Here is a 19,818-nt window from a genome sequence, read left to right as displayed (position 1 = left end):
ATGTGCCGCTCCAGATTTTTTTGATGCCACTATTTTGAAAGTTTGTTACTTCGTGGTTGCCGTCTGCGCGGCAGAAATCAGCAGGGCAAATTCACGTCAGTCTGCCTCACGAGTCTTTGCACATCGCTGTTCTCATTTAACGGTAGTCAGTTTTTTATTTACAGGAGATTGGTTTTCGCTGAGTTCTTGTGGTGTGATCCCGTCGTGCCTTCTATGTGACAGTTAGAGGTCGTCCTGTCCAAGTAGCTGAGACGTTACTGAGGTTTCCCTATTCGTTGGTCGTTTGTAAAGTTGTGACTACACTGCGTAAGGGTAGCCGATTTGTTGAGCTGCGTACCCTGTCTGAACAATGGAACGCGCTTCCGGTTTGGGTGAGTAAGCACAGCGGCGCCCTTATCCGAATGTGACAGCCCCGAGATGCCTCTCAAGTCCTGAGCTTGTACCTTAGGAACTGATCTGTCGTCTTCAACCTTGAATCACGACAGCAGTACACGCCCAAATCGAGAAGTACCGAAAAGGGTCAGAACGGCCAAACACGGTTAGCGCGAGTTTATACTCCTGGACCTCCGTCTAGGACGATTGCATTCGATACAGACCGATGACAAGTCTGGAGTTCGAGGTGAAAACCCCAACCCTGCTTACTTTGAGGAATTATAGTGAGGTGATCCTGCATGCTCCAACAAATGCTAACGAAACTAACAGGGACGACTGATGAAACAATGTATTCATAAAATTAGTAAAATCAACAATAATGACCAAATCAAGGAGGAAGGGGAGAAATAAGGAAATTCAGTTAAGGATGGTGCGTTCATTAAAGACGCGGTCGCGCTGGGCCTCAATACGGCCCTTCCAACGTGACTGATGCTCGCGGGCCCGGCCAACCACTGTGCTGACTCCTCTCCGTCCCACTGTACTTCTGGATCCGGAAGCCTCCTCGCCACTGGCTTCTGTCGCGGCTAGAGAATACCAAATATGATGGTAAAAGGATTGCCAACGATTTTGAGATTTTTCATGGACGACAAAGTAAGACTTGTAGCCGTGCAAAAGAAATATCCTTAGGAAAAACACAGTTTGTTGGGCAAAACTAAGGAAATCGCTCACTAAGGTCATCATAGTCGTTATTTCTTTGAGACGGTATCACGTAGCTGCGAAATGTGCGTATGGTTTTGGGTGGTACAAATAAATTTGATTGAGCAGAATCCAGTAAGTTTTTGCGACCACGTGATGCGAGAAAAGGTTCCAAAATGAGCATAAACACAAGGTAAATTGAGAGGGTCGATAGCATGACAACAATCATTATTACAACAACCTACAAGAGTTAGAAGTAGACAGCACATACCTTGATGGTTGTAGTGTTCCGAACTTGATACTTACAATCACAATAGGGACACAGATCAGACTTATTTTCCAACATTATGGGACAGGTACTAAAATTCATTAGAGATGAGAGAGTATACCATTTATCAGACGAAATTGATTTGACGTAGACTGATCGTTTCGGTTCTGCTGAGGACTCATTCGAGATTTTTGGAACGGAATGATCAACGCAAACACATTTACATCTTGCATCTTCATAAATTGCCTCTACGCAAATGGCAAAAGTTAAGGGCACCAACACCCACAAGCACCGTTGCAGCATCTTCAAAGTGTGCTGGGAGCAAATTAGTGATTAAAACGAAATGCATAGTGTGCGCATTTATTTGATTTGTTAATTTAGGATTTTTGATAAACCAATTACTGGCGTCATTTATGTCTATAATGATTCTTCTGGTTTTTTGGTATTGCCCAAGCTAAAATGATGAATTATATGCTCCGAAAATTTGTAAAAGTCTTCATTAATAAAAGTATTATTCTTTTGTTTCGACATTAAACTGATTTAAGAGATCGGTTGTTCTAGGCCTATGGTGAGAACCATGATACTCGTTTTGGAGGTTGAATATCCTATACTTCTTGTTCTACAAAATGTGAAAATATTTGCTTTGCTTTAACAGTTTGTTTTTTGTTTTGCGTCCGGACTATAAGTATGCTAGAAATTCTAGTCCATGAAAGAAAATTTTGCGTAAACTTCCAAATCTATTTTGAAACCTGGGGTGTGTAATTAGATTAGGCCCTTTGCTCCATCCGTACATGGGTTTGAATATTTGGTGTAATGTAATGTCACTAAAATGAAAACTGCGTGGATGTTAAAAGTCTTACAGAAAAGTGGGTTTTTTGCCCTCCAGGGGATTAAATGCTTTCGTCCAGTCGTTATTGAAGTTCGACCCGCCCACCTACTTCTCATAAAGCATGTTTGTACAAATGCGCACTGCTATGTAAACAAGGTGGTGGTGCTTTTTGACCATAAAAGCGCAAAAGGTATTAGTTATTTAAGCGATTTCTTATTTGTTTTTTGTGCATGACTAATGGCTTCAAATGTTTATTGTTTTTAAAGCTCCTGGATTATGGCACGTAGATGCCTCTGCGAGTGCGTAGCGCTTGAGCTCAGATTTTAATCCTGCCAAAATTGTACACTTGGTATAGTGGACTGTTAGTAGAAGTGAATTAAGGACAACTATACCTTTAGCTCTTATGACCATAATGCTGTGGGATACAGAAGTTATTTTTCAATGATAAATGTTACAAAGAGCGTTTATTATTAGTTTTATTCGCGATGTTTTCACTGCTTCTTCACTTATCCTAAGTTTTAAATATACCCCTGATGTTATTAAAAAGGAAAGGAAATGAGTCAATTATACAGCCATATGGCCACACTAACGTCCTTTTGGGAAGAACATAACACTAAGTAGATTCTTATGGCCACTTCAGACGCAAATCAACCCCACATGTGTGTGTCCCTTATCGTCACGTTTACACTGCACTTATTGCTACTTTTTATCACTTCATTTGAGGAAAAATGGGACTGGAATAGACCGAATACTTCGCCACTGTTCTTTTTACTATCCACGACTATAGCGAACTATGAATTCCCAAAATATCCGGATAATTAAGGCACTTCTTTAAGTGCTATATCGTTAAATTTGTAAATCAAGACCCATTTATATGAGCAAACGAATGGAACATTTGCTTCAATCTATTAAGATTAAATTAAGTCAATCTTAAATGTCCCTAAATTTATTACTTTGACACATTTATATTCAGGTAATTTATGGGTCTTGGATTATGTACTTCTACTCTTTCCACAGGCCTTGCAAGTGTAACTTCCCGAGACTTCCCCAAAGAAGAAGGAATTAATCATACCCTGGCAGAACGCATTGATATGACATTGTGAAGGGCTGAGAGGCTACGGGCATGGCCCGAAGGCTAGTTCACCCTACTAAGGCACAGTGGCAGGTCACCTAAGTGGCCCCTTCACCAAAATCGAGAGTTAAACATCCGACGTGCTGCAGTAAGGCATGCAAGCAGGAAAGTAGCTTTTTCATAAACTCACAAAATAAGCGGTTTTGTGTCGCTAGCGTAGAAACTGTGAAAATTCGTGAGGCAGGAAGTGCAATAGAAACAAGTGAAATAGCACTACATTGCCACAATTCACGTATGTAAGTTGACCAGCAAATAATGTAAGCTTACGCCTCCCCTGACAACATTCAAATTGCGTATTACGCGTACCCATTATGTAGAATCAGGCCTGTAGATGATTAAACGCTGAAAAGTGATCACAGCTTCGGGTATGGGACAGGGATTGCAAAGGATAATTGTCCTTCCAATGTGATAAGCATACAAGATATGGGAAATTCACATCGGTACTAGATAAAAGGCAGCAGAAGAGGGAGGCAAACCAAGTGGAATCGTACTGCAAGTCAACTTAAGAGTGACTTTGTCATAAGAAAAGGCTCATCACCTCACAGGGAGTTCCCATTATGCCCCTAGCTTTCAACGAACCACTTCAATCAAGCTCTGAAGAAATACCAAAAGGCATTCACAGTAGAAGGTATTTTAAATGCTTATATATCATTTTCCCAAGACAAAAAAAAATACATAAACGAATTATTATTTACTGAGTAGAATCTGCTCATGGAGGAAGTAAGTACAATGTGAAATTCACTGCTTAATGTATTATCAACTTACGTCGAACGATCTTAAGACAACATTTTCACCCCATCTACTTTAAGCGTACCCATTATTTTTGTTTTCAGTGGGTTCTGCACCATCGAATGACAAAGTGGACACAAATGGGCACTCTCAAGCTGTTCCGATGGATCAAATGAGTGGGAAAATGGAGAGTAAGCTGAGCAGTCACTTAGCGGAACCGAAGCCGCCGATTTGCTTTACATGATACCTGCTAAGTTAAGTGAAACAACGCAAACTGCCTATTAAATGCCGGGAATGAAAGCTGATAAGTGTGCCTAAAACATTCAAAATTTTAGGGACAAATACTGCAATTGTGTTTTTTTAGTTTGGTTGCTGTTAAATCAAAGCCTCATTCCACATGGTAGAAAGAAAAAAATTCTTAGTAGCCATATGTTTTGCCAATCATGCTTACTAACCTTGGATGTACCGCTGAAATTTACACATTTTTATGCGCAAAAGGTGAGTTTAAGAGAAGATTTATTTATTTGGCGCTCATAAAAACGCACTTTAAAGGGTTTTAATTGGAACTACTCATCTGAGAACACTGATTCAATTGTAAACACCCAATAACATAAACTTGAATCCAAATTATTATTAATAAGGATAATAATATTCGAAACTTAAGAGTTTCTGACTGTAGATGAGACAATTAGATCTAAGAGTTACACAAGTCCTTTGTACGCAGGAGACTTTGTTCTATATCTAATTAGACGCCTTGGGACTTAATTCGCATTTTCAAAGAGCACAGGAAATTTATTGCATTTTAACAAATATTGGACGCAAGTATATGTTTCCTATTACTAGCGTGCATTTGAAAGCATATTTTAATTGCTACTAGGAAAATCAGAGTTCGTTGTGCCAACAATGCGAAGCTTAAGCTTGCAAACCTTCACAACTAGGCTTCCTTAATGGTGCAAACGATTAAATCGTCAACTTAAAATAGACACCGCCCACAAAAACTTACAAATTGGTTAAAATGGCACTTCCGATAGCCGGAAGTGCTCTAAGACGCGGGTATAAGAAGGGGCGTTGTTGCTGGCTCCCACTGTAACTCGACCTCGCGATCATGTTTCGCACACTCCATGCGTCAGTGAGCATCATTTTCCTTGCATTCTTTGTGGCCTCTATGCTCAATCTAGGCTACTGTCGAGGTGGGCTCGTAAATCCTTTTCAACCTTCATAAGGCTAAAGTACAATAAAAAAATTACTTTTCTATCGACTTCTTACGCAGGCTATTTTATGAGCTTAAGATTTTGTTACTTACTAAATATTAGTAGTATATTTTCATACAGAATGCGCTAACAATGCTGGTAATTACTTTCCACAGGAAAAATTAGTTACATCAACCGATGCAACCTACCGATTAGTTCTGGTCGATGTCGAGGCTACTTTCTGCGATATGGCTATGATTCCGAAACGGATGAATGCCGTCGGTTCGTTTATGGTGGATGTCGCGGCAACAGAAATAACTTCTTCACCTACAAGGAATGCATGAAAAGATGTTATCTGAGGTTTAAATAAATATTGGTCTTTGTGGTTCACCTATTTCTGAGCTGGTGTAAGCTATCCCCTTGTAAATGTGAGGAAGTCAATGAAGGACGATATGCAGTGCAGGTTAAAACATCAATTTAATTAGCTCAAATTAAAAGCGGAACCAACAAAATATGCAGATTCCTCTGAAGAAACAAACACTCCTACGACAGTTTGTTTTGAAGTTTCTTTAATGGAATATTTGCCATGTGAGACACAGGACATTGCATTAGTGGTGTGCGAAAACTGAAAGATTCAGAATTCATACCTGAACACCAAAGTTGAAATGAATGTGGATCAGAAAAGGCAAAGAAAAAAATTAGCTGTCATTCACAAAGCACATGTTGGTACACTGGCTTGGATAGATAAAGGCTACTAATATATGTATCGAAATAAAAACTGGCATGTGCCAGCATGTCATGGTTTGTAGACAAACGAAAGAGCTATGGGAACTAATATTCTGCATTAGAGCACCTGTTTAAGAATTGTTCTGTAAAGTAGAGCCTAGAATGGATGCAAAACCTAACTCCATAAATGGATTAAAACGTAAGGTCACCCTACACTCCTATTAAGACTCATTTTTATGGTAAGTGTGGCAAGAAGGATGGCTTTTGAAGGTCAATTCTGCTTGACATAGAGCCTGGGAAAGTCAACAGGGTCATTTTTAGTTTTGCTAAGTCTCTATGCTAACTGCATTTCTAATGTTGCAAAACCCTTGACCATGGCAAATGGCTTACGAAATGCCTGTTAAAGTGTTGGATTTTTCATGGTGCAAGAGGGAATTGGTGTGATGATTGGAGTTTTTCAACTGCTGCAAAGATAAGGACTTTTTTTTCTATTTTAAATGCACGTGAAACTACTACAAAATTAACAAGTCCAAATATCCCAGAAAGAATCAGTTGTAAGCCTTTAAAATATTTTCACTGAACTGAGGAGCCTCTATTGGAACCTAAGGAATTAAGTAAGTCATTTTAGAGCTCGTCATTCAGATAGTGCAGTAGTCACTTCGTTTCACAGTTTTATCAATTTTGAGACTAGCAGTGATTATCCAAGAGTGTGAAATTATTGCGTGTTCTCTTACGAGAGCACATCATGCTAAGTGTGATCAAGTTTGGATTGTGGTTTGAGGACCCTGCTCTTTCACTTTAACGGTGCACAGACTGCACTGTAAATGATTCTCTGAAAACGAAAAAAAACTTTCGCAGACTCACAGATGGATACATTAGTACTGCAGATCCGCTTTTATTTCATTTTACAATTTACTAAAAGGTTTTAATGCCACCACCCCCACAAGTGAGGTCACATCGATGGCGAGATCAAATTGAGATGCGTGTCACATGAGATGTGGCGTTGCGACACCACCTCCCCTTCTGGATGACACACGACCAGCAGTTGTCACGCATGGTCTGCGAACGTCCGAAACATTTGCTGGGGAGGAAGTGTACCCCATCTGTCAAGTAACTGAAGACAAAAAATTCTGCAAAACGCAATCGAATAAAGACTTTTCCCAAGTAACTAAATGTGAATTGACGAATTAATATCGTTCATAACTAAATACTGGACCTATGGAAGGAGGGATTCTTCCCAAATCATTTCACCTAGCACTGCCGATAAGTGTATTTTTTGCATTTTGATAAATGCCAAGCAAGTACACCAAGCGATCATCAATTTTGTTTACAACTTCCCTAACTTCCATTCTTTAGGGAAAGATTACAAAGGAAGGAAAGATATATAAGACCAAATTTTATTTCGATACGTGACTGTTGGAGCGGATGTGTCAACCTTGAGCCTAAATATACACCTTGGCTGATTTTTTATTCACTTGGCCGAAAATGAACGCCCGACTTCTTCGTGCTTTGACGCCAAGTGCAAGGTGTGCTTCTATAAGTCTTCAGTCTTTTATGCACGAAAATTTTAGGTAAATTTTTCGACAGGCACCTTTTGGGTCACTCCTAAAGCTGCCAAATTTTACGAAGCCAGTTTGACTAAGTGGTGAATCAAGTCGTAGCTATTGCTTAAAGGTATCCAAAATTGATGAGAAGGTATGGGGATAGAACAAGTAGAAGGTAGTAAACCCTCGTTTTAGGAATTTGACAGGCGCACAACGAAGAGATAAAAAAAAGGGGAATTAGTTGTGTCCGCTGCTTCCTTCAACCATACATCAATGATGGACGAGCACGTGGTGCCCCACATTCTCTGCCTGCTTCAAACACCGATGGTTTAACTTTGGCAAGGGAAACAGACGCTGGAAGTAGTTGATGTCCTTCTTGGTACTTATGCCATAGATGTCATACCGTGCATAACACAGGTGGTTTAAATTTACATAGTATGCAATAAGTAAGTAATTTGACAAAATATATCAAAGAGGGACGTGGTTTAAAGAGTCTGACATATTTGGTAGGGTTTTGGAGGAAATTTTTTGCAATAATCACCAATTAGATGTCTAGTTGCTCCGGTCTTCGGTCCAAACTGCATGTCAGCAAGTGTACTATCTAAAAATAAATTGAATCTATTAATTGCTATTTCGCTAAAAAATAAACTTATGCACGTATCCATTCAACGCAATCTCCAGAATCGTCGTCAATTCAAAAACACCTAGATTTTTCTAACTAAAAACACTAGAGTATTATTGCGAAAGACATTAAACTGTTTCACTGGAAAAAAACTGCAAAACAAAAAAACCCTGGTTTTTACCAGTGACAGAACTTATGTACGAGCTACCGACAAGCCAATGATTTGGGACATCGTTGAGTTAAAATGCTTGATTAACAATTAGGCACTTTTGCACACATTTGAACTAATCATAATGCAATACTCTGAAATATTATTAAATAGTTGGGTAGTTTGGTTTATTAGGAGTAGTAAGGCGCCTTAACTTCCTTCTTAGTACTGTCTGGAACAGATACAAAGAGGTGCACAGACTAAACAATTTAGCGTGGTATCACATATCTCGTGTCTTGGGCTAGCCACGGGCTACCACCTTGTTGACTGATTAGGTAAAAGTGATTTGCCCTTTAGCATTATTTACACATTCCATTTGAGGTTGAATAAACACAAACCAGCATGATTGCGGAGCTCATAAAAAAATAAGAAGGGCTACAACGTGCGCTGTCAGTGTTTAACCTCCGGCAGTGATCAGAAATGCGCACCTGACGAGCATTCATTAACCTCCGACAAGATTATTAAAAAGTCCTTTTGAAGCGCAAACTGAACTTTTAAGGAGCTGTAAAATCAGTGGAGGCTTCCGCGATTCAATCGCATGTAAAAGTTCAAATAAATCGGTGACCCCTCTGAAATGGGGAAATAAAATAGGGATCGTAGTTTAGGGTCTCGTGAGTTTCATAATTGTGAAGTGATGGCGCTAAGTACTTCCATTACGCTTTACTGTGATAGTTGAAGTTGTGAGGAACCACATTTGTTGGAATAGCAATCTTTGGTCACGAACAAAGGAAGTTATCGTCAAGTTTTATGACATTTTTAGTGCTTGCTTTAGTTCCAAGGAATCCACCCAAATATTAACTCGGCTTTTAAATCGGCTCACGCAAAAGCTCCTCAAATAAACTGTAAAGGTCACACAGCAGCAGTGTCATTGCCAAATTACCCTCTAGGCAACAGATACCAGGGGATGGCATCAAAAAATTGCAGTCTTCAGTCAAAATTATTGCATAGATAAACCACACTTATAAAGCAACTTATTACCGATGGATATGGTATCTCCACCTTACATATGCTAATGTAATGTAATGTAATCCCAAATGTGGAGGATAAGCGGCTTGATTTCCTGGAAATCAGTCGCCAGTCTGGAAATATTTGTTATAGTGTTAATGAAAGAAAGCACTCAGGCCGAGGTTGAGCATCATTAAAAAACAGGACTGTAAAAGAGACGAAATGGGCTGGCGACGAAGAGAGGTAAGGCCTCGGAAGCCTTAAAGAGATGAGGAAACCGTGTTTTGAAATTGTCCAGTGCGCACAGCCCAGTTCAAAGTGCCTCAAATGTAACCCATTTGACCGCACTGAAACATCTGCTCGCAGGAACAGGATGTTTGCTGCAGTTAATTCGCTCACTTCAAATATTCACTTTCTACTACCACACGCATCCGAAGTGAAGGGAGGATTTTGCCCGAATTATTGCGCAATCATCCCTTCATTTATCACTGTAAATGCTGCTCAAGCGTCTTCACAGTGCTAACATTTATGAATGCCCTCCCTACAGAATGCCGTTGTTAAATTGGGAGTAAAACAAACGACACCTTTTGGTGTAATCGGTTGGAACTAATCCAAATGGTTGGGTATTTGCGATTTTCCTGTTAGCTGTCAAAGTTTATGCAAATTTTGGGTTCTGAAATCATCTATTAAGTTTCATGTGCAGACGGCAAAATAGATTTATTTACATAGATTAAAAGGACAAGGGGTTGGAGGAGAAAAATGAAGGCCAAAACAGCACGCAGTCTGTGTAAACAGTGTCATGTGACCTGAGATGGACGGCGGGCGCGGTGTCTTCACCTCTCCACTGATTGGTTGGGTGCGATACAATAAAAGGCGACTTTCCTCCGAGGCTGGACCAGTTTTTCCATGCACGAAACATGCCTGTCCAAATGAGTCATTGGCTTCTCTGTCTTCTCTTCATTGGTTTTGCATTTTCTTTTAACAATTTTGGTGAGTAGTTGCAAACGTATTTTTAAAAAACCCCCTATTAAACCTTCTGTGTTAAATTTTCATATTATTTGTGGTAAATTCAAGTCATTCATCCTTAATTATTTGGCAACTTTATTTTGATCTTCTGAAGACAAGTTGAACAGCCTTCTCCCAATGTCTGATAATAACAAAAATATTCAAGTACTTGGTTATGGACAAATTTAAAATGGCTTAATGAGGTAGAAAGTTAACGCTTTATCAAATATGAAATAGCTCTTTTTCATTTTAAGATAGCATAAAAATAGTAAATCGTACAGTGTCGGTATTGAATCGGTTAAATATTGTTGATATTTCACAGTACTTTGGGACATAGTGTTCCAGTTCATATGCTTCATTTTTACAAAGTGCTGTCAATAAACCCTTAGAAATGAAGAAGCGGAAGAAAACCACCGTTTGTAGCAGGCAGGGAACCGGGCATTTGCTCAAAATTCCAATACCCTTTCAAATGGGGCATTTCCGAGTTTAGTAGTGCTACACCATTTGACGCGTCGAACCAAGAGAGATTAACCTTTGCATTAAACTGTGGAACGAGTGTGCTAGTACACCTGTGTGATAGCATGGGGCCTTGTAAAAATCAAATGCATTAAAAACACTACGTTTCGGTCATTTCAAAACAGATGACTAATTAGTTCTGCAGGTGCTAATATAAGAAGAGGTAGTTAAGCCTGTGATGCGATTTATTTGTAGAGGTTCCGCCACTATGTAGACCGCAGCTACAGACTGCAAACTGCTGGTACTACCGTCCAAACTATGTCTACAATCACCTCCTTGATCGGTGCATCTGGAGTGGATGGAGCTCGTGCAATTCGAAGCTGAACAGTTTCAAGACCCGTAGGGAATGCGAGCTAATCTGCCTCGGTGGTCGTCGACGGAGCAGTCCGCGACTGCAAGAGAGCGACGAGTACTACTCTCAAGGCTTCTATGGTGAGGTGCCGCAGAAGAGGAGGTACTGGCCCTACGAAGTCCATCCAATTGACTAATTGGAAAATATCATTTGCACCCAACTTCATAAGAGACCGAATTCGCTATAAGAAAAGGACTATTTGGCCCAGTAAACATTCGGATGCATACACACACATACGCGTTGGAACAGTGATAGAAAACATACCAAGCTCATGATGTACTGCAGTTAATGGACTAAAACAACATTATAAAGTATTTTCGCCTACATGCCATACTACGAACTAAAGAAGTATATGAATAAAACGCTACCGAAATGCTGTGAATTGCTGTGAATTTAATTGCGTTGCCGTATGTTGCAGCAAAATCCAACTGCAGTGGGCAAGCATATCAGACGGCGCAGAATGCCAAGTTTGTTGCTTGAATTGCAAAGTAAAGTGCGGTAAGGAATACTTGGGCTGCGGATAAAAGAGTAAATTAAACTGCCAAATCATTGGGTTTACATGACTATTTTGAATCATTTCACACGAACGTTATCAGATAAATCACTGAGATGAAAAGCTTTAGGCACTGAAGACATTAACCTTTTGTGTGAGAATGTAAAATACTGAGTAGCTAAAACGAGGAATCTTTTAACAGCTCAGTGGACCAAAGAAGACCGCAAATTTTGGCTGGTAGTCGGAATGCATCTATTTTGGAGTGCGGATGCGAGAGAGGTCTCGGTACGGGCCTCTTTGTAACTCGGAATCACTGTAGAGTAAGTGAAATAAACTTCAGGCAAAGGTGTGCTCACAGGTTGCAATGTATTATCGAAATTTCACCACTGATTTTACAAGAGAACATGCTGCAGCAGTATTAGTATGAAAGGCAGCTTTGACATGTCAAAAAAACCGACAACTTTGACCTCTGTTGACAAGCTCCACCAAAGGGAATGCGTGGGTGAAGGGCGTCTCAATACTGTGATACCCTTGCCAGGGTTATAAGGGGTGGCAAAAGAAAACACCCAGCAGTACCACCGCACTGGCGAGGCACTCAACGAGTGAGATGAGGGAGGCATAAATGACAGAAGACTGGATACAAACACCACCCTATTGTGAAATAACTAAGAAAGAAAATTGGAAATTGACTTCTGGAATGTCGGAAATGAAATTGTGAATTGCATAAAAGACTGGAAAAGTTCTGCAAAATCACTGCCAAATTTGAGTGTTACAGGCCTATTTAACATCGTTGTAGTGAATAGACGGAGTTTTTTATTTCGACTAAGGAAAGATTAAACTCAAATCACCATGTTTTGCACAAGTTTTCGTAGATTTTGTTACAAAAAAAACAACTAAGGCAAATAAAGCCCACGGTTATAGAGGTATGTAGATCAAGGGTTAATGGAGGCCACACTACGCCACGAATGCTTGACATGCCAGTCGGCAGCACACACTTGGAATGTTTTTAAGCACCGCACAACAGATTTCCTACGACATTAGTAAAGTTTTATTATTGAGGAAATTCACACTATGGAATGGGAATACATCAGCAGGTGGAGATGGCAGAAGCCGTATGGAGACGTTTTTGCAATGCCTGACCACCGACGCTCCCTTTTAACTTCCAATGGTCAAAATATTAACCCGACCCTAAGATCCACTAAAGAGGGGAAATTGTAAAACCTTTGCACGAAAAGAAAGTAGAATTAACTCTAGAAAAAGAATTGGTGGTAATAAGTTTGGTAGAATATTGAGCCGTTCTCTCAGTAGATGTGGCGAATTCACTACCATAAACAAACCTTACAGCGGAGAAGCTCGGAGCACAATCGTTGTGTTAGAACAGAAATTTGACCGTAGAACAAAGGAACGCATCTGCTTGGACTGTATTATTAATAAAATGTGAACAGTCAAAACAATGGAGCAACCAAGTATACACATTTAGTAGTTATAAGTGAAACTGAAGAATCGCAAAAAGCTTCTTAAGACTTCTTCCACAAGGAGGAATGTAATCGTAAATTCTCCTCTTAAAATCACCAATCTTTGGCTACAATCACTTCTGTTTCTAACTTGTTTACTTTCAAATACCTTTCTAGTGCCGAAAAGAGGCGACAAACACCACTTGGAGAAGTACCATTGAGACAAAACAGAGGATGCTGCACAATCGCTCCTCATCCCACCGGAGTAGATAGAGCTCATCCCCAATTATTATCTAGTGTTCAAAAAACCATTCAACAAGCAATTCCCCTTAATACCGTCACAACCGCACATAAAGCAAGCACAATCTTTCGGGAACGAAGTGGCATGCGCACCAGAAGTGTGGGATGGTTAGTGAGTGGAGTGTTTGAAGATAGCCAATCAAATGTTCGCTAGGCTAATGTTAAAACAAAAAAGGAGATCTCTCATCTCGGATCATTCATTCAGTCCGTAAATAATCTAAGGATGTCACGATTACATAAGACGATGAGAGGATCAAGGTATTTGTCACTGGAGGGTAGTTTTGTCTGCTTATGCGCGTAGGTTCCATTTACCTTCAGGTGTGGGCGAATCGACTCGTCTAGCAGATGAAGCGCTGCCCAACGTTCTCCATACCACAATTCCGTGTTATTGAGTCAATAGTGACATAATACGTCATGGAATGAACCTGTTTAAGGCATCCATGGGATGTGGATTCTGCTGCCGTGCCCTCCTCCGACAATACACAACTTTTGCCACATGTTTTGCAGCCTTTGGTAACAAGGCAAAGCTCGAATCACATTAGGAATCACAATAGTGGTGCATTTGATAGACAAGTGGGCATATCTGTGTTCCACGTGGCAATCAGATAAACAGACATACATTTTACAACGTCTTACAAGTGAAGGCAAGCAACTGCAGCAGACTGTGCCGAAAGCTGGCAAACAGTGCTAGCAATGTGACAAACCATTCTGAATACTTGTTCCACACAAACCCAAACATTCTCAAGAGCCTGCCATAGCTTTGTGAGCAAAATTCTGAATTGTGGGTCTGGTGCCTCTTTAACAACTACGAATTGCCACCGGTTACACTTAATGCAAGTTCGCATCGTGTAAATTGAAACATTAAAAAGTTCACTTTACCATTCCAATCACACTGGTGGTGTAATTTCTCCAATTCCACATCGTACTCTGGTGCACGATCAGTCTGTTCGTTTATGACTCGGCTTCATGGAGTTCTCGAAAATAATGCGTGAAACAATGAGCTTCCCGAATATTTCCAATCGGTAGTCGCGATATCAAAAGCAACTTTTTTCCAGCCCATACGATGAACATACTCATGACAGTACAGTAAAATGAAATACTGGCATTTGATTTGACGATATCGTCAAAGGGCGTGCTGCAAACGTGGTGTGTCAGCAGCGAAGGCCCGCCGATTCACAAGAGCTCCTGACTAGCCAATCGTCACAACACCTTGAGCACGAGATGTGTGCGTGTGTGCGTGTGCATATGAAGGTAGACGACGCAACCTAGTCGTCATATGAATTGGTCCGCACCAAGGTAAGTGTGATGTTTTGCGCTATAAAGTAGTAAATTTCTTGCTGAGTAAACCGATCATTGCAAGCCACTATATGCAAACACTTGAATGAAGTATCAGTAATGTGAACAAAAACTTTTTGCAAGGCAGTTGATTTCGTGCAAATGTTTGGAGGCTGTTTGCAGATTCAGTGTTGTGGCACGACCCCCACATGTTGCTGTATGGTAGATCATGCATTTATGCAGGGAGGCGTGCATGCCAAACAAAGTAAAAGATGATGCCAAGTACGAAAGTTGGAAGAGTGGCTTAAAAGTTTAGTGAAATCCGAGGGAAAGTGAAACATCTTTGGGCTGAATTAGCATGACATAAATGCCAGCCTTATCATTTCAAAAGACCACTTGTGAGAGATAAATCTTGAACGGAATACGAGTTGGTTACTTATTTGAATGCAACAATTGCACAGGAGGACAGACGATTGTTGAAAAACAAGACTGTCAACATAGTGTTTCACGCCTGCCACGGTGCTGTATCGCGCGGCCTTGGCATCGACCATCAAAGTGACCGTGTCACACGCGTCATCGGTCGCCACCATGAGACAAAATTTGCAAAGTGACAAAGTGAAAGCCCAGTTATAAATGAGTCTCAAATCGCACTGCTTGGGGCATTCACGGTGTAGGTAGTAACCTTCTCGGTTGGAAGGGGTAACACATACTGTAAATGCCACTTCGACTTCGATGAGGACTGGGATAAACAATCTCCTCCAGGCACAGTCTCGGCATGATCTGATCAAGGTACATCCTAACTCCTATGTCACTCAATACCTGGCTGATGCTGTCAACACGGAGGCTGGCAGCTGCAATACATGACAATCAATGTTGTTTTCAACCTAGATATGGACTGCCGTCTTTCACTCTCAAGTATTTGCCTCCCTGAGGCACACCGTCTCGAAGCTCAATACGAAATTGGCTTCACACGCCTAACGCATTCAACGATGTCGACTTTTGCCGTTTATGTGTTGAATTGCTTTTGACATTTGCCTATGAAATTCCTTAGGTGAATCATGCGAAATGACAGCAAATACGATGATACTTTACACCAATAAGTGTGTAGCCTTTTCCTCCCATTTTTCAGCCAAATGATTCGTGTGCCAAGAAGTAGAGGCAGTAAAATCTGCCTAGCGATCATTCTTTTTGGTGGGTTGATCTTACTCCTGAGGCCTCAATCACCGGAGAACATAGAGCCCCTGGAGTCACGTTTATTCCCCGTCAAAAACGTTGGCACTATCTTGGACGAAAAACAGCCAGATTTCTTTGCTTTGATTACATCACCCAATCATCCCCACTGTCTTGCATTCCGTCGACGCTTTCCCACGGTCACTCAACCCGATGGTGACATGAATGTTGCATTCACGATGGTGGTGCATAAGGACGTGTATCAGATCGCTCGGTTGATGCGCATGATCTACCGAGTAAACAACTACTATTGTGTCCATTTGGACTCTCGCTCGCCTCAGTCCTTCCAAAAGGCAATGGAGGGTATTGCGACGTGTTTTGGACCAAATGTTGAACTGGTGCCAGTGGAAAAACGGGTGGCAGTAAATTGGGGCGACGAGTCGGTCCTGAGGCCGCAGTTAATCTGTGCTGAACAGGCGCTACAAAATGATAACAATTGGGGTTACCTTGTCAACATTGCGGGTCAGGAGTTTCCTCTAAAAACCAATCTCGAATTGGTGGCAGCTCTAAAGGCTCTTAATGGGTCGAACCTTGTTGAGGCAGCTCCGATTAAGAGGTTCCAAAGTTGGGTAAAAAATAGAACACTACCACTCAACGTAAGTTCAAAGTCATTATTACTTTATTCACGCCACTTCAATTCGCATTCCATATGCGTTTGTCTTAGGGAGTATTGTTTGCTCAACTGAGAAGAATGCATGGAAAGTGGCAGCTATAACATTCATGAAGCAGGTGGAACAGGCGGCACCAAATTTAAGAAGAAGAATAATTTTGTCCATTCTCTTTCCCGTCATAGAACGGCAAAATGTTGTGGCCGTTACTTGTGTAATTTGGGAAAAGAGGGCTAATTATTAATGGGACCGCATTGTCTAGATATTTGAGGACTTTTGCATTACAAGGAGGCTTTATTGCTTCATTGTCGTAATCTCCATTTACGTAAACACCCATTAGTTCATCTAAACAGCATTCGAACGAAAGTGATCCTCAACAGTGCAGCAGTGGGAGGCAACTTTGGATGTCCTGTAATAGGGGAGAGTTATGGACGAAAATTGGAAAAACCGAGCAACAGTGTGGTAATTAGGTGCTTAATCGCAATTTCACTCAAATTTTGCCATTTTCTAATTTTATAAATCTCTGTCAGGTAGAAGATCTTGAAGTAAATTTGTGCTGTTGATGCGATTGACAGTTAATTTAGAACGTATTGCTCAGTAACGTGAAGATAATTATCTAAAATGAGATTTGAACAATTTGACAATTGACTTGACTGATGGATTGAAACCTGGTGTTGATGTCACTGATGCTTTGATGGGTCAGACCATGAAGTCACTGAAATCTTTTTTATTTAATGACAGTAAAATTTTCCTGCAGGCATAAAAAATCTGGAAAAAGATAATTCTTTCAACTAGAGTCTTTATAGGCTAATCCACGCAATACTCTTGAGGCATGTCTTACTGCAATTACGAGAGGTGTTGAAGTCAAGCCGGGAGCACTTGGGAGGTGTAAAGGCTCCAGATATTCCTTGACAGTCTGTAGCTGCATTCACACCGTTTGTAGAGCTTATGCACACATTTCCACAGCTTTGACGCTTGTATTAATTACGGAATAAAATAACGCATTTAGAAGGAAGATCCTCGCCTTCGTAGTCAAATCGTTTATCCAAATCTGTGCTCCAACTGACCAAATGTAAAGGAGTGTATGAATGATTAGCTTCACCGTTTCAACAGCTAATTGCACCTGGTTTCCAATTTCATGTGAGTCAGGGATTCGGGCTTAAACGTGGCATTCGCAGGAATGATCAGCATTCTATGGACTGAGAATGAAATCGCTATGGCCGGTGTCCTCACTGAATCACCTGTGGCCATATTTGAAGCGTTAACACCATTGGCTCTCGCCAACACCGTACCACGCCGCTCCCGATGTCCTCTGTCGAAGTGGACACTTCATTCGCAAGAAACTCCCGTTCTAACAATGCGCAATTAGGCCCACACACTCACAACCACTATTGTCTCTCATCTTGGCTTATTGTGTCTCGACTAGTCCACAGTATCCACGCCAGATATTGCCAGTAGTAACAGCAAAAGTAGACACTTAGGGTTGTGCGTGCTATCCCTTCTACGGGCAGCGGCCTGACATGCATACCCCACATTCATCAAACTAAGTACTGCAAAGGCATTTTTCTCGAAGTCAATATTTCGAATGCTTGCTTATATTGTTGGAATCGGATAGACTTTGTAACGGGTTACCTAGCTATTCTTGCGTTGCGCTTCTTTATCAGAAGGTCATGCTATGGTTAATTGGCTTTAATACATTTGTGTAGTTGAATCTTAGAGCTACTCCTCCTATCATAGAGTAATTACCTGATTAATGAAAAAGTAACTTTCACTTGATGAGGAGTTATTAAGTGGAATGACAGCTACCAATCAAAACCACTAAAGTTTCATTAGTCCAGATTTATTATTAGGAAAGACAATTCGATGTTACTGTAAAGTGCGTACACAGATGCAGTTGAAATAGTGGTGAAGTATTTCAGTTTTTGATTGGCAAAATTGAATTGAAGGAACTCTGAAAGGAGCTGCACATGAAAGACAACCAACGCCTGAAATAATGGTGGAGCCTTAAGGCAATAGAACAACTGCTATTTCCTGCTCACTCTTCAGGCATCCTGGTACAAGGGCACTATTTACGGCGCATTTCGAAGGGATTTTTTGCATGAGGCAGTGAGAGGAACAGCCGTCGCTCCCATTCGTGCTGCTGTTCTTGAGCACAAAGCTTTCGATCACCCCGATGAATTGTTCTTCTCCACTCTCGCCTACAATCCCCATTTGAAGCTACCAGGCGCCTGTCTGATAGCTCCACCACCGAAATCTGAAGCAGACTTGGGCTTCCTTGCGAAGTACGTCGTGTGGGGTGACTACAAAATTGCCTGTCCGACGAAGTATACCCGCTTCGTCTGCATCCTCGGCACGCCACACATATCGCTACTGCGCAGTGTGCCGCACCTCTTCGCCAACAAATTTCATTCCGACTACCACCCAGAGGCCTACGACCGGATGGAGGAATGGTACTTTGCGAAACTCTCAAGAGAAATTGCCTCAGGAACCTACGCGAGGGACTCTTTCGACACCAGTATCTATGCCAATCGGTCTTGCTCTCACCAACACCTGTAATTGCTTACCTCTGCCTTAATTGTTTCCAAATGGGTTTGATGCAGGTGAGACGCAGGATCAACAGAAATAGTTAAATAAAAAACTATTGCTAATAATAGTAACGCCTAATGTTACTACCAGTGGTCAAGTTTTTAATTCTGCATGTAAAGCACACCATACTTAAGTGTCAGTGTTAATGACCATTCTATAGCTGCCTGTATTAAGGCTGGAATTGGAGGAACACTCCTGCCTCGTTTGCCGGTTGGTTAGCATATAAACCTTTTAAATGGTATATTTGCATACGAGAATGAAAGTGGGTACACTGATAGTGGTCTTACAGGTTCATTCAAGCTAGACATTACTGCTGCACAAATTAAGCACAACTTAACCACAAATCCTGAGAATATGAAGATAAAGTATTCGCAAGGCGCATAGTAAGTTATTACAAGGCACCGTTTGGATGATCTACTCACAGAAAGACAGATCAGCATATTAGCAGCACAATTCTGGCATGGGTAGTCGTCTGTAAATTTACGCAAAATTATCCATGGCTTAAGAAATCGTGTTCCGTGGCACACAGCGAAAACAGTGTCAAGACTTACGTACCAGGGCTCACCACAACGCGGCACTGTGCATTCATTTTAAGGTGTCACTGAATTGGCACAATGCTGAGCCTATTTGTGCAACAAAAAGTGTGCGATTTGCATGAAAATAACCATCAACACGTGTTGAAATGCCCCGCATTGCATTGAATAGCTTGAGATCAGGCTTATTTCCGATATGGATGCA

At 41.0% G+C, this 19,818-nt stretch overlaps 4 protein-coding genes across 4 annotated transcripts; 3 read left to right on the top strand and 1 right to left on the bottom strand. All coding sequences in view use genetic code 11, as the record gives it.

Annotated features, from left to right (window-relative positions):
• Nucleotides 1-789: 789 nt before the first annotated feature.
• EGR_09270 (Transmembrane protein 9) lies at nt 790-1,639 on the bottom strand (the record flags this gene model as incomplete). Its single annotated transcript, XM_024498519.1, has 4 exons — nt 790-956; nt 1,102-1,309; nt 1,340-1,427; nt 1,458-1,639. 4 exons carry the CDS (start codon nt 1,637-1,639, stop codon nt 790-792), a joined length of 645 nt encoding a protein of 214 aa, XP_024347063.1.
• A 3,492-nt stretch (nt 1,640-5,131) lies between these two features.
• EGR_09269 (Trypsin inhibitor) lies at nt 5,132-5,586 on the top strand (the record flags this gene model as incomplete). Its single annotated transcript, XM_024498518.1, has 2 exons — nt 5,132-5,216; nt 5,393-5,586. 2 exons carry the CDS (start codon nt 5,132-5,134, stop codon nt 5,584-5,586), a joined length of 279 nt encoding a protein of 92 aa, XP_024347062.1.
• A 4,486-nt stretch (nt 5,587-10,072) lies between these two features.
• Nucleotides 10,073-11,270, top strand: EGR_09268 (hypothetical protein; the record flags this gene model as incomplete). The annotated part of the gene is made up of 3 exons (XM_024498517.1): nt 10,073-10,117; nt 10,161-10,251; nt 10,978-11,270. 3 exons carry the CDS (start codon nt 10,073-10,075, stop codon nt 11,268-11,270), a joined length of 429 nt encoding a protein of 142 aa, XP_024347061.1.
• A 4,519-nt stretch (nt 11,271-15,789) lies between these two features.
• On the top strand, nt 15,790-19,050 carry EGR_09267 (Beta-1,3-galactosyl-O-glycosyl-glycoprotein beta-1,6-N-acetylglucosaminyltransferase; the record flags this gene model as incomplete). Its single annotated transcript, XM_024498516.1, has 2 exons — nt 15,790-16,482; nt 18,541-19,050. The coding sequence occupies 2 exons, from the start codon at nt 15,790-15,792 to the stop codon at nt 19,048-19,050; spliced, it is 1,203 nt and encodes a 400-aa protein (XP_024347060.1).
• Between the last annotated feature and the right edge of the window lie 768 nt (nt 19,051-19,818).

Source organism: Echinococcus granulosus, assembly GCF_000524195.1.
Source record: "Echinococcus granulosus chromosome Unknown EG_S00140, whole genome shotgun sequence".
Taxonomy (NCBI): Eukaryota; Metazoa; Platyhelminthes; class Cestoda; order Cyclophyllidea; family Taeniidae; genus Echinococcus; species Echinococcus granulosus.
The sequence above is the reverse complement of the archived record's forward strand: the minus strand, read 5'-3'. Positions and strand labels throughout refer to the sequence as shown.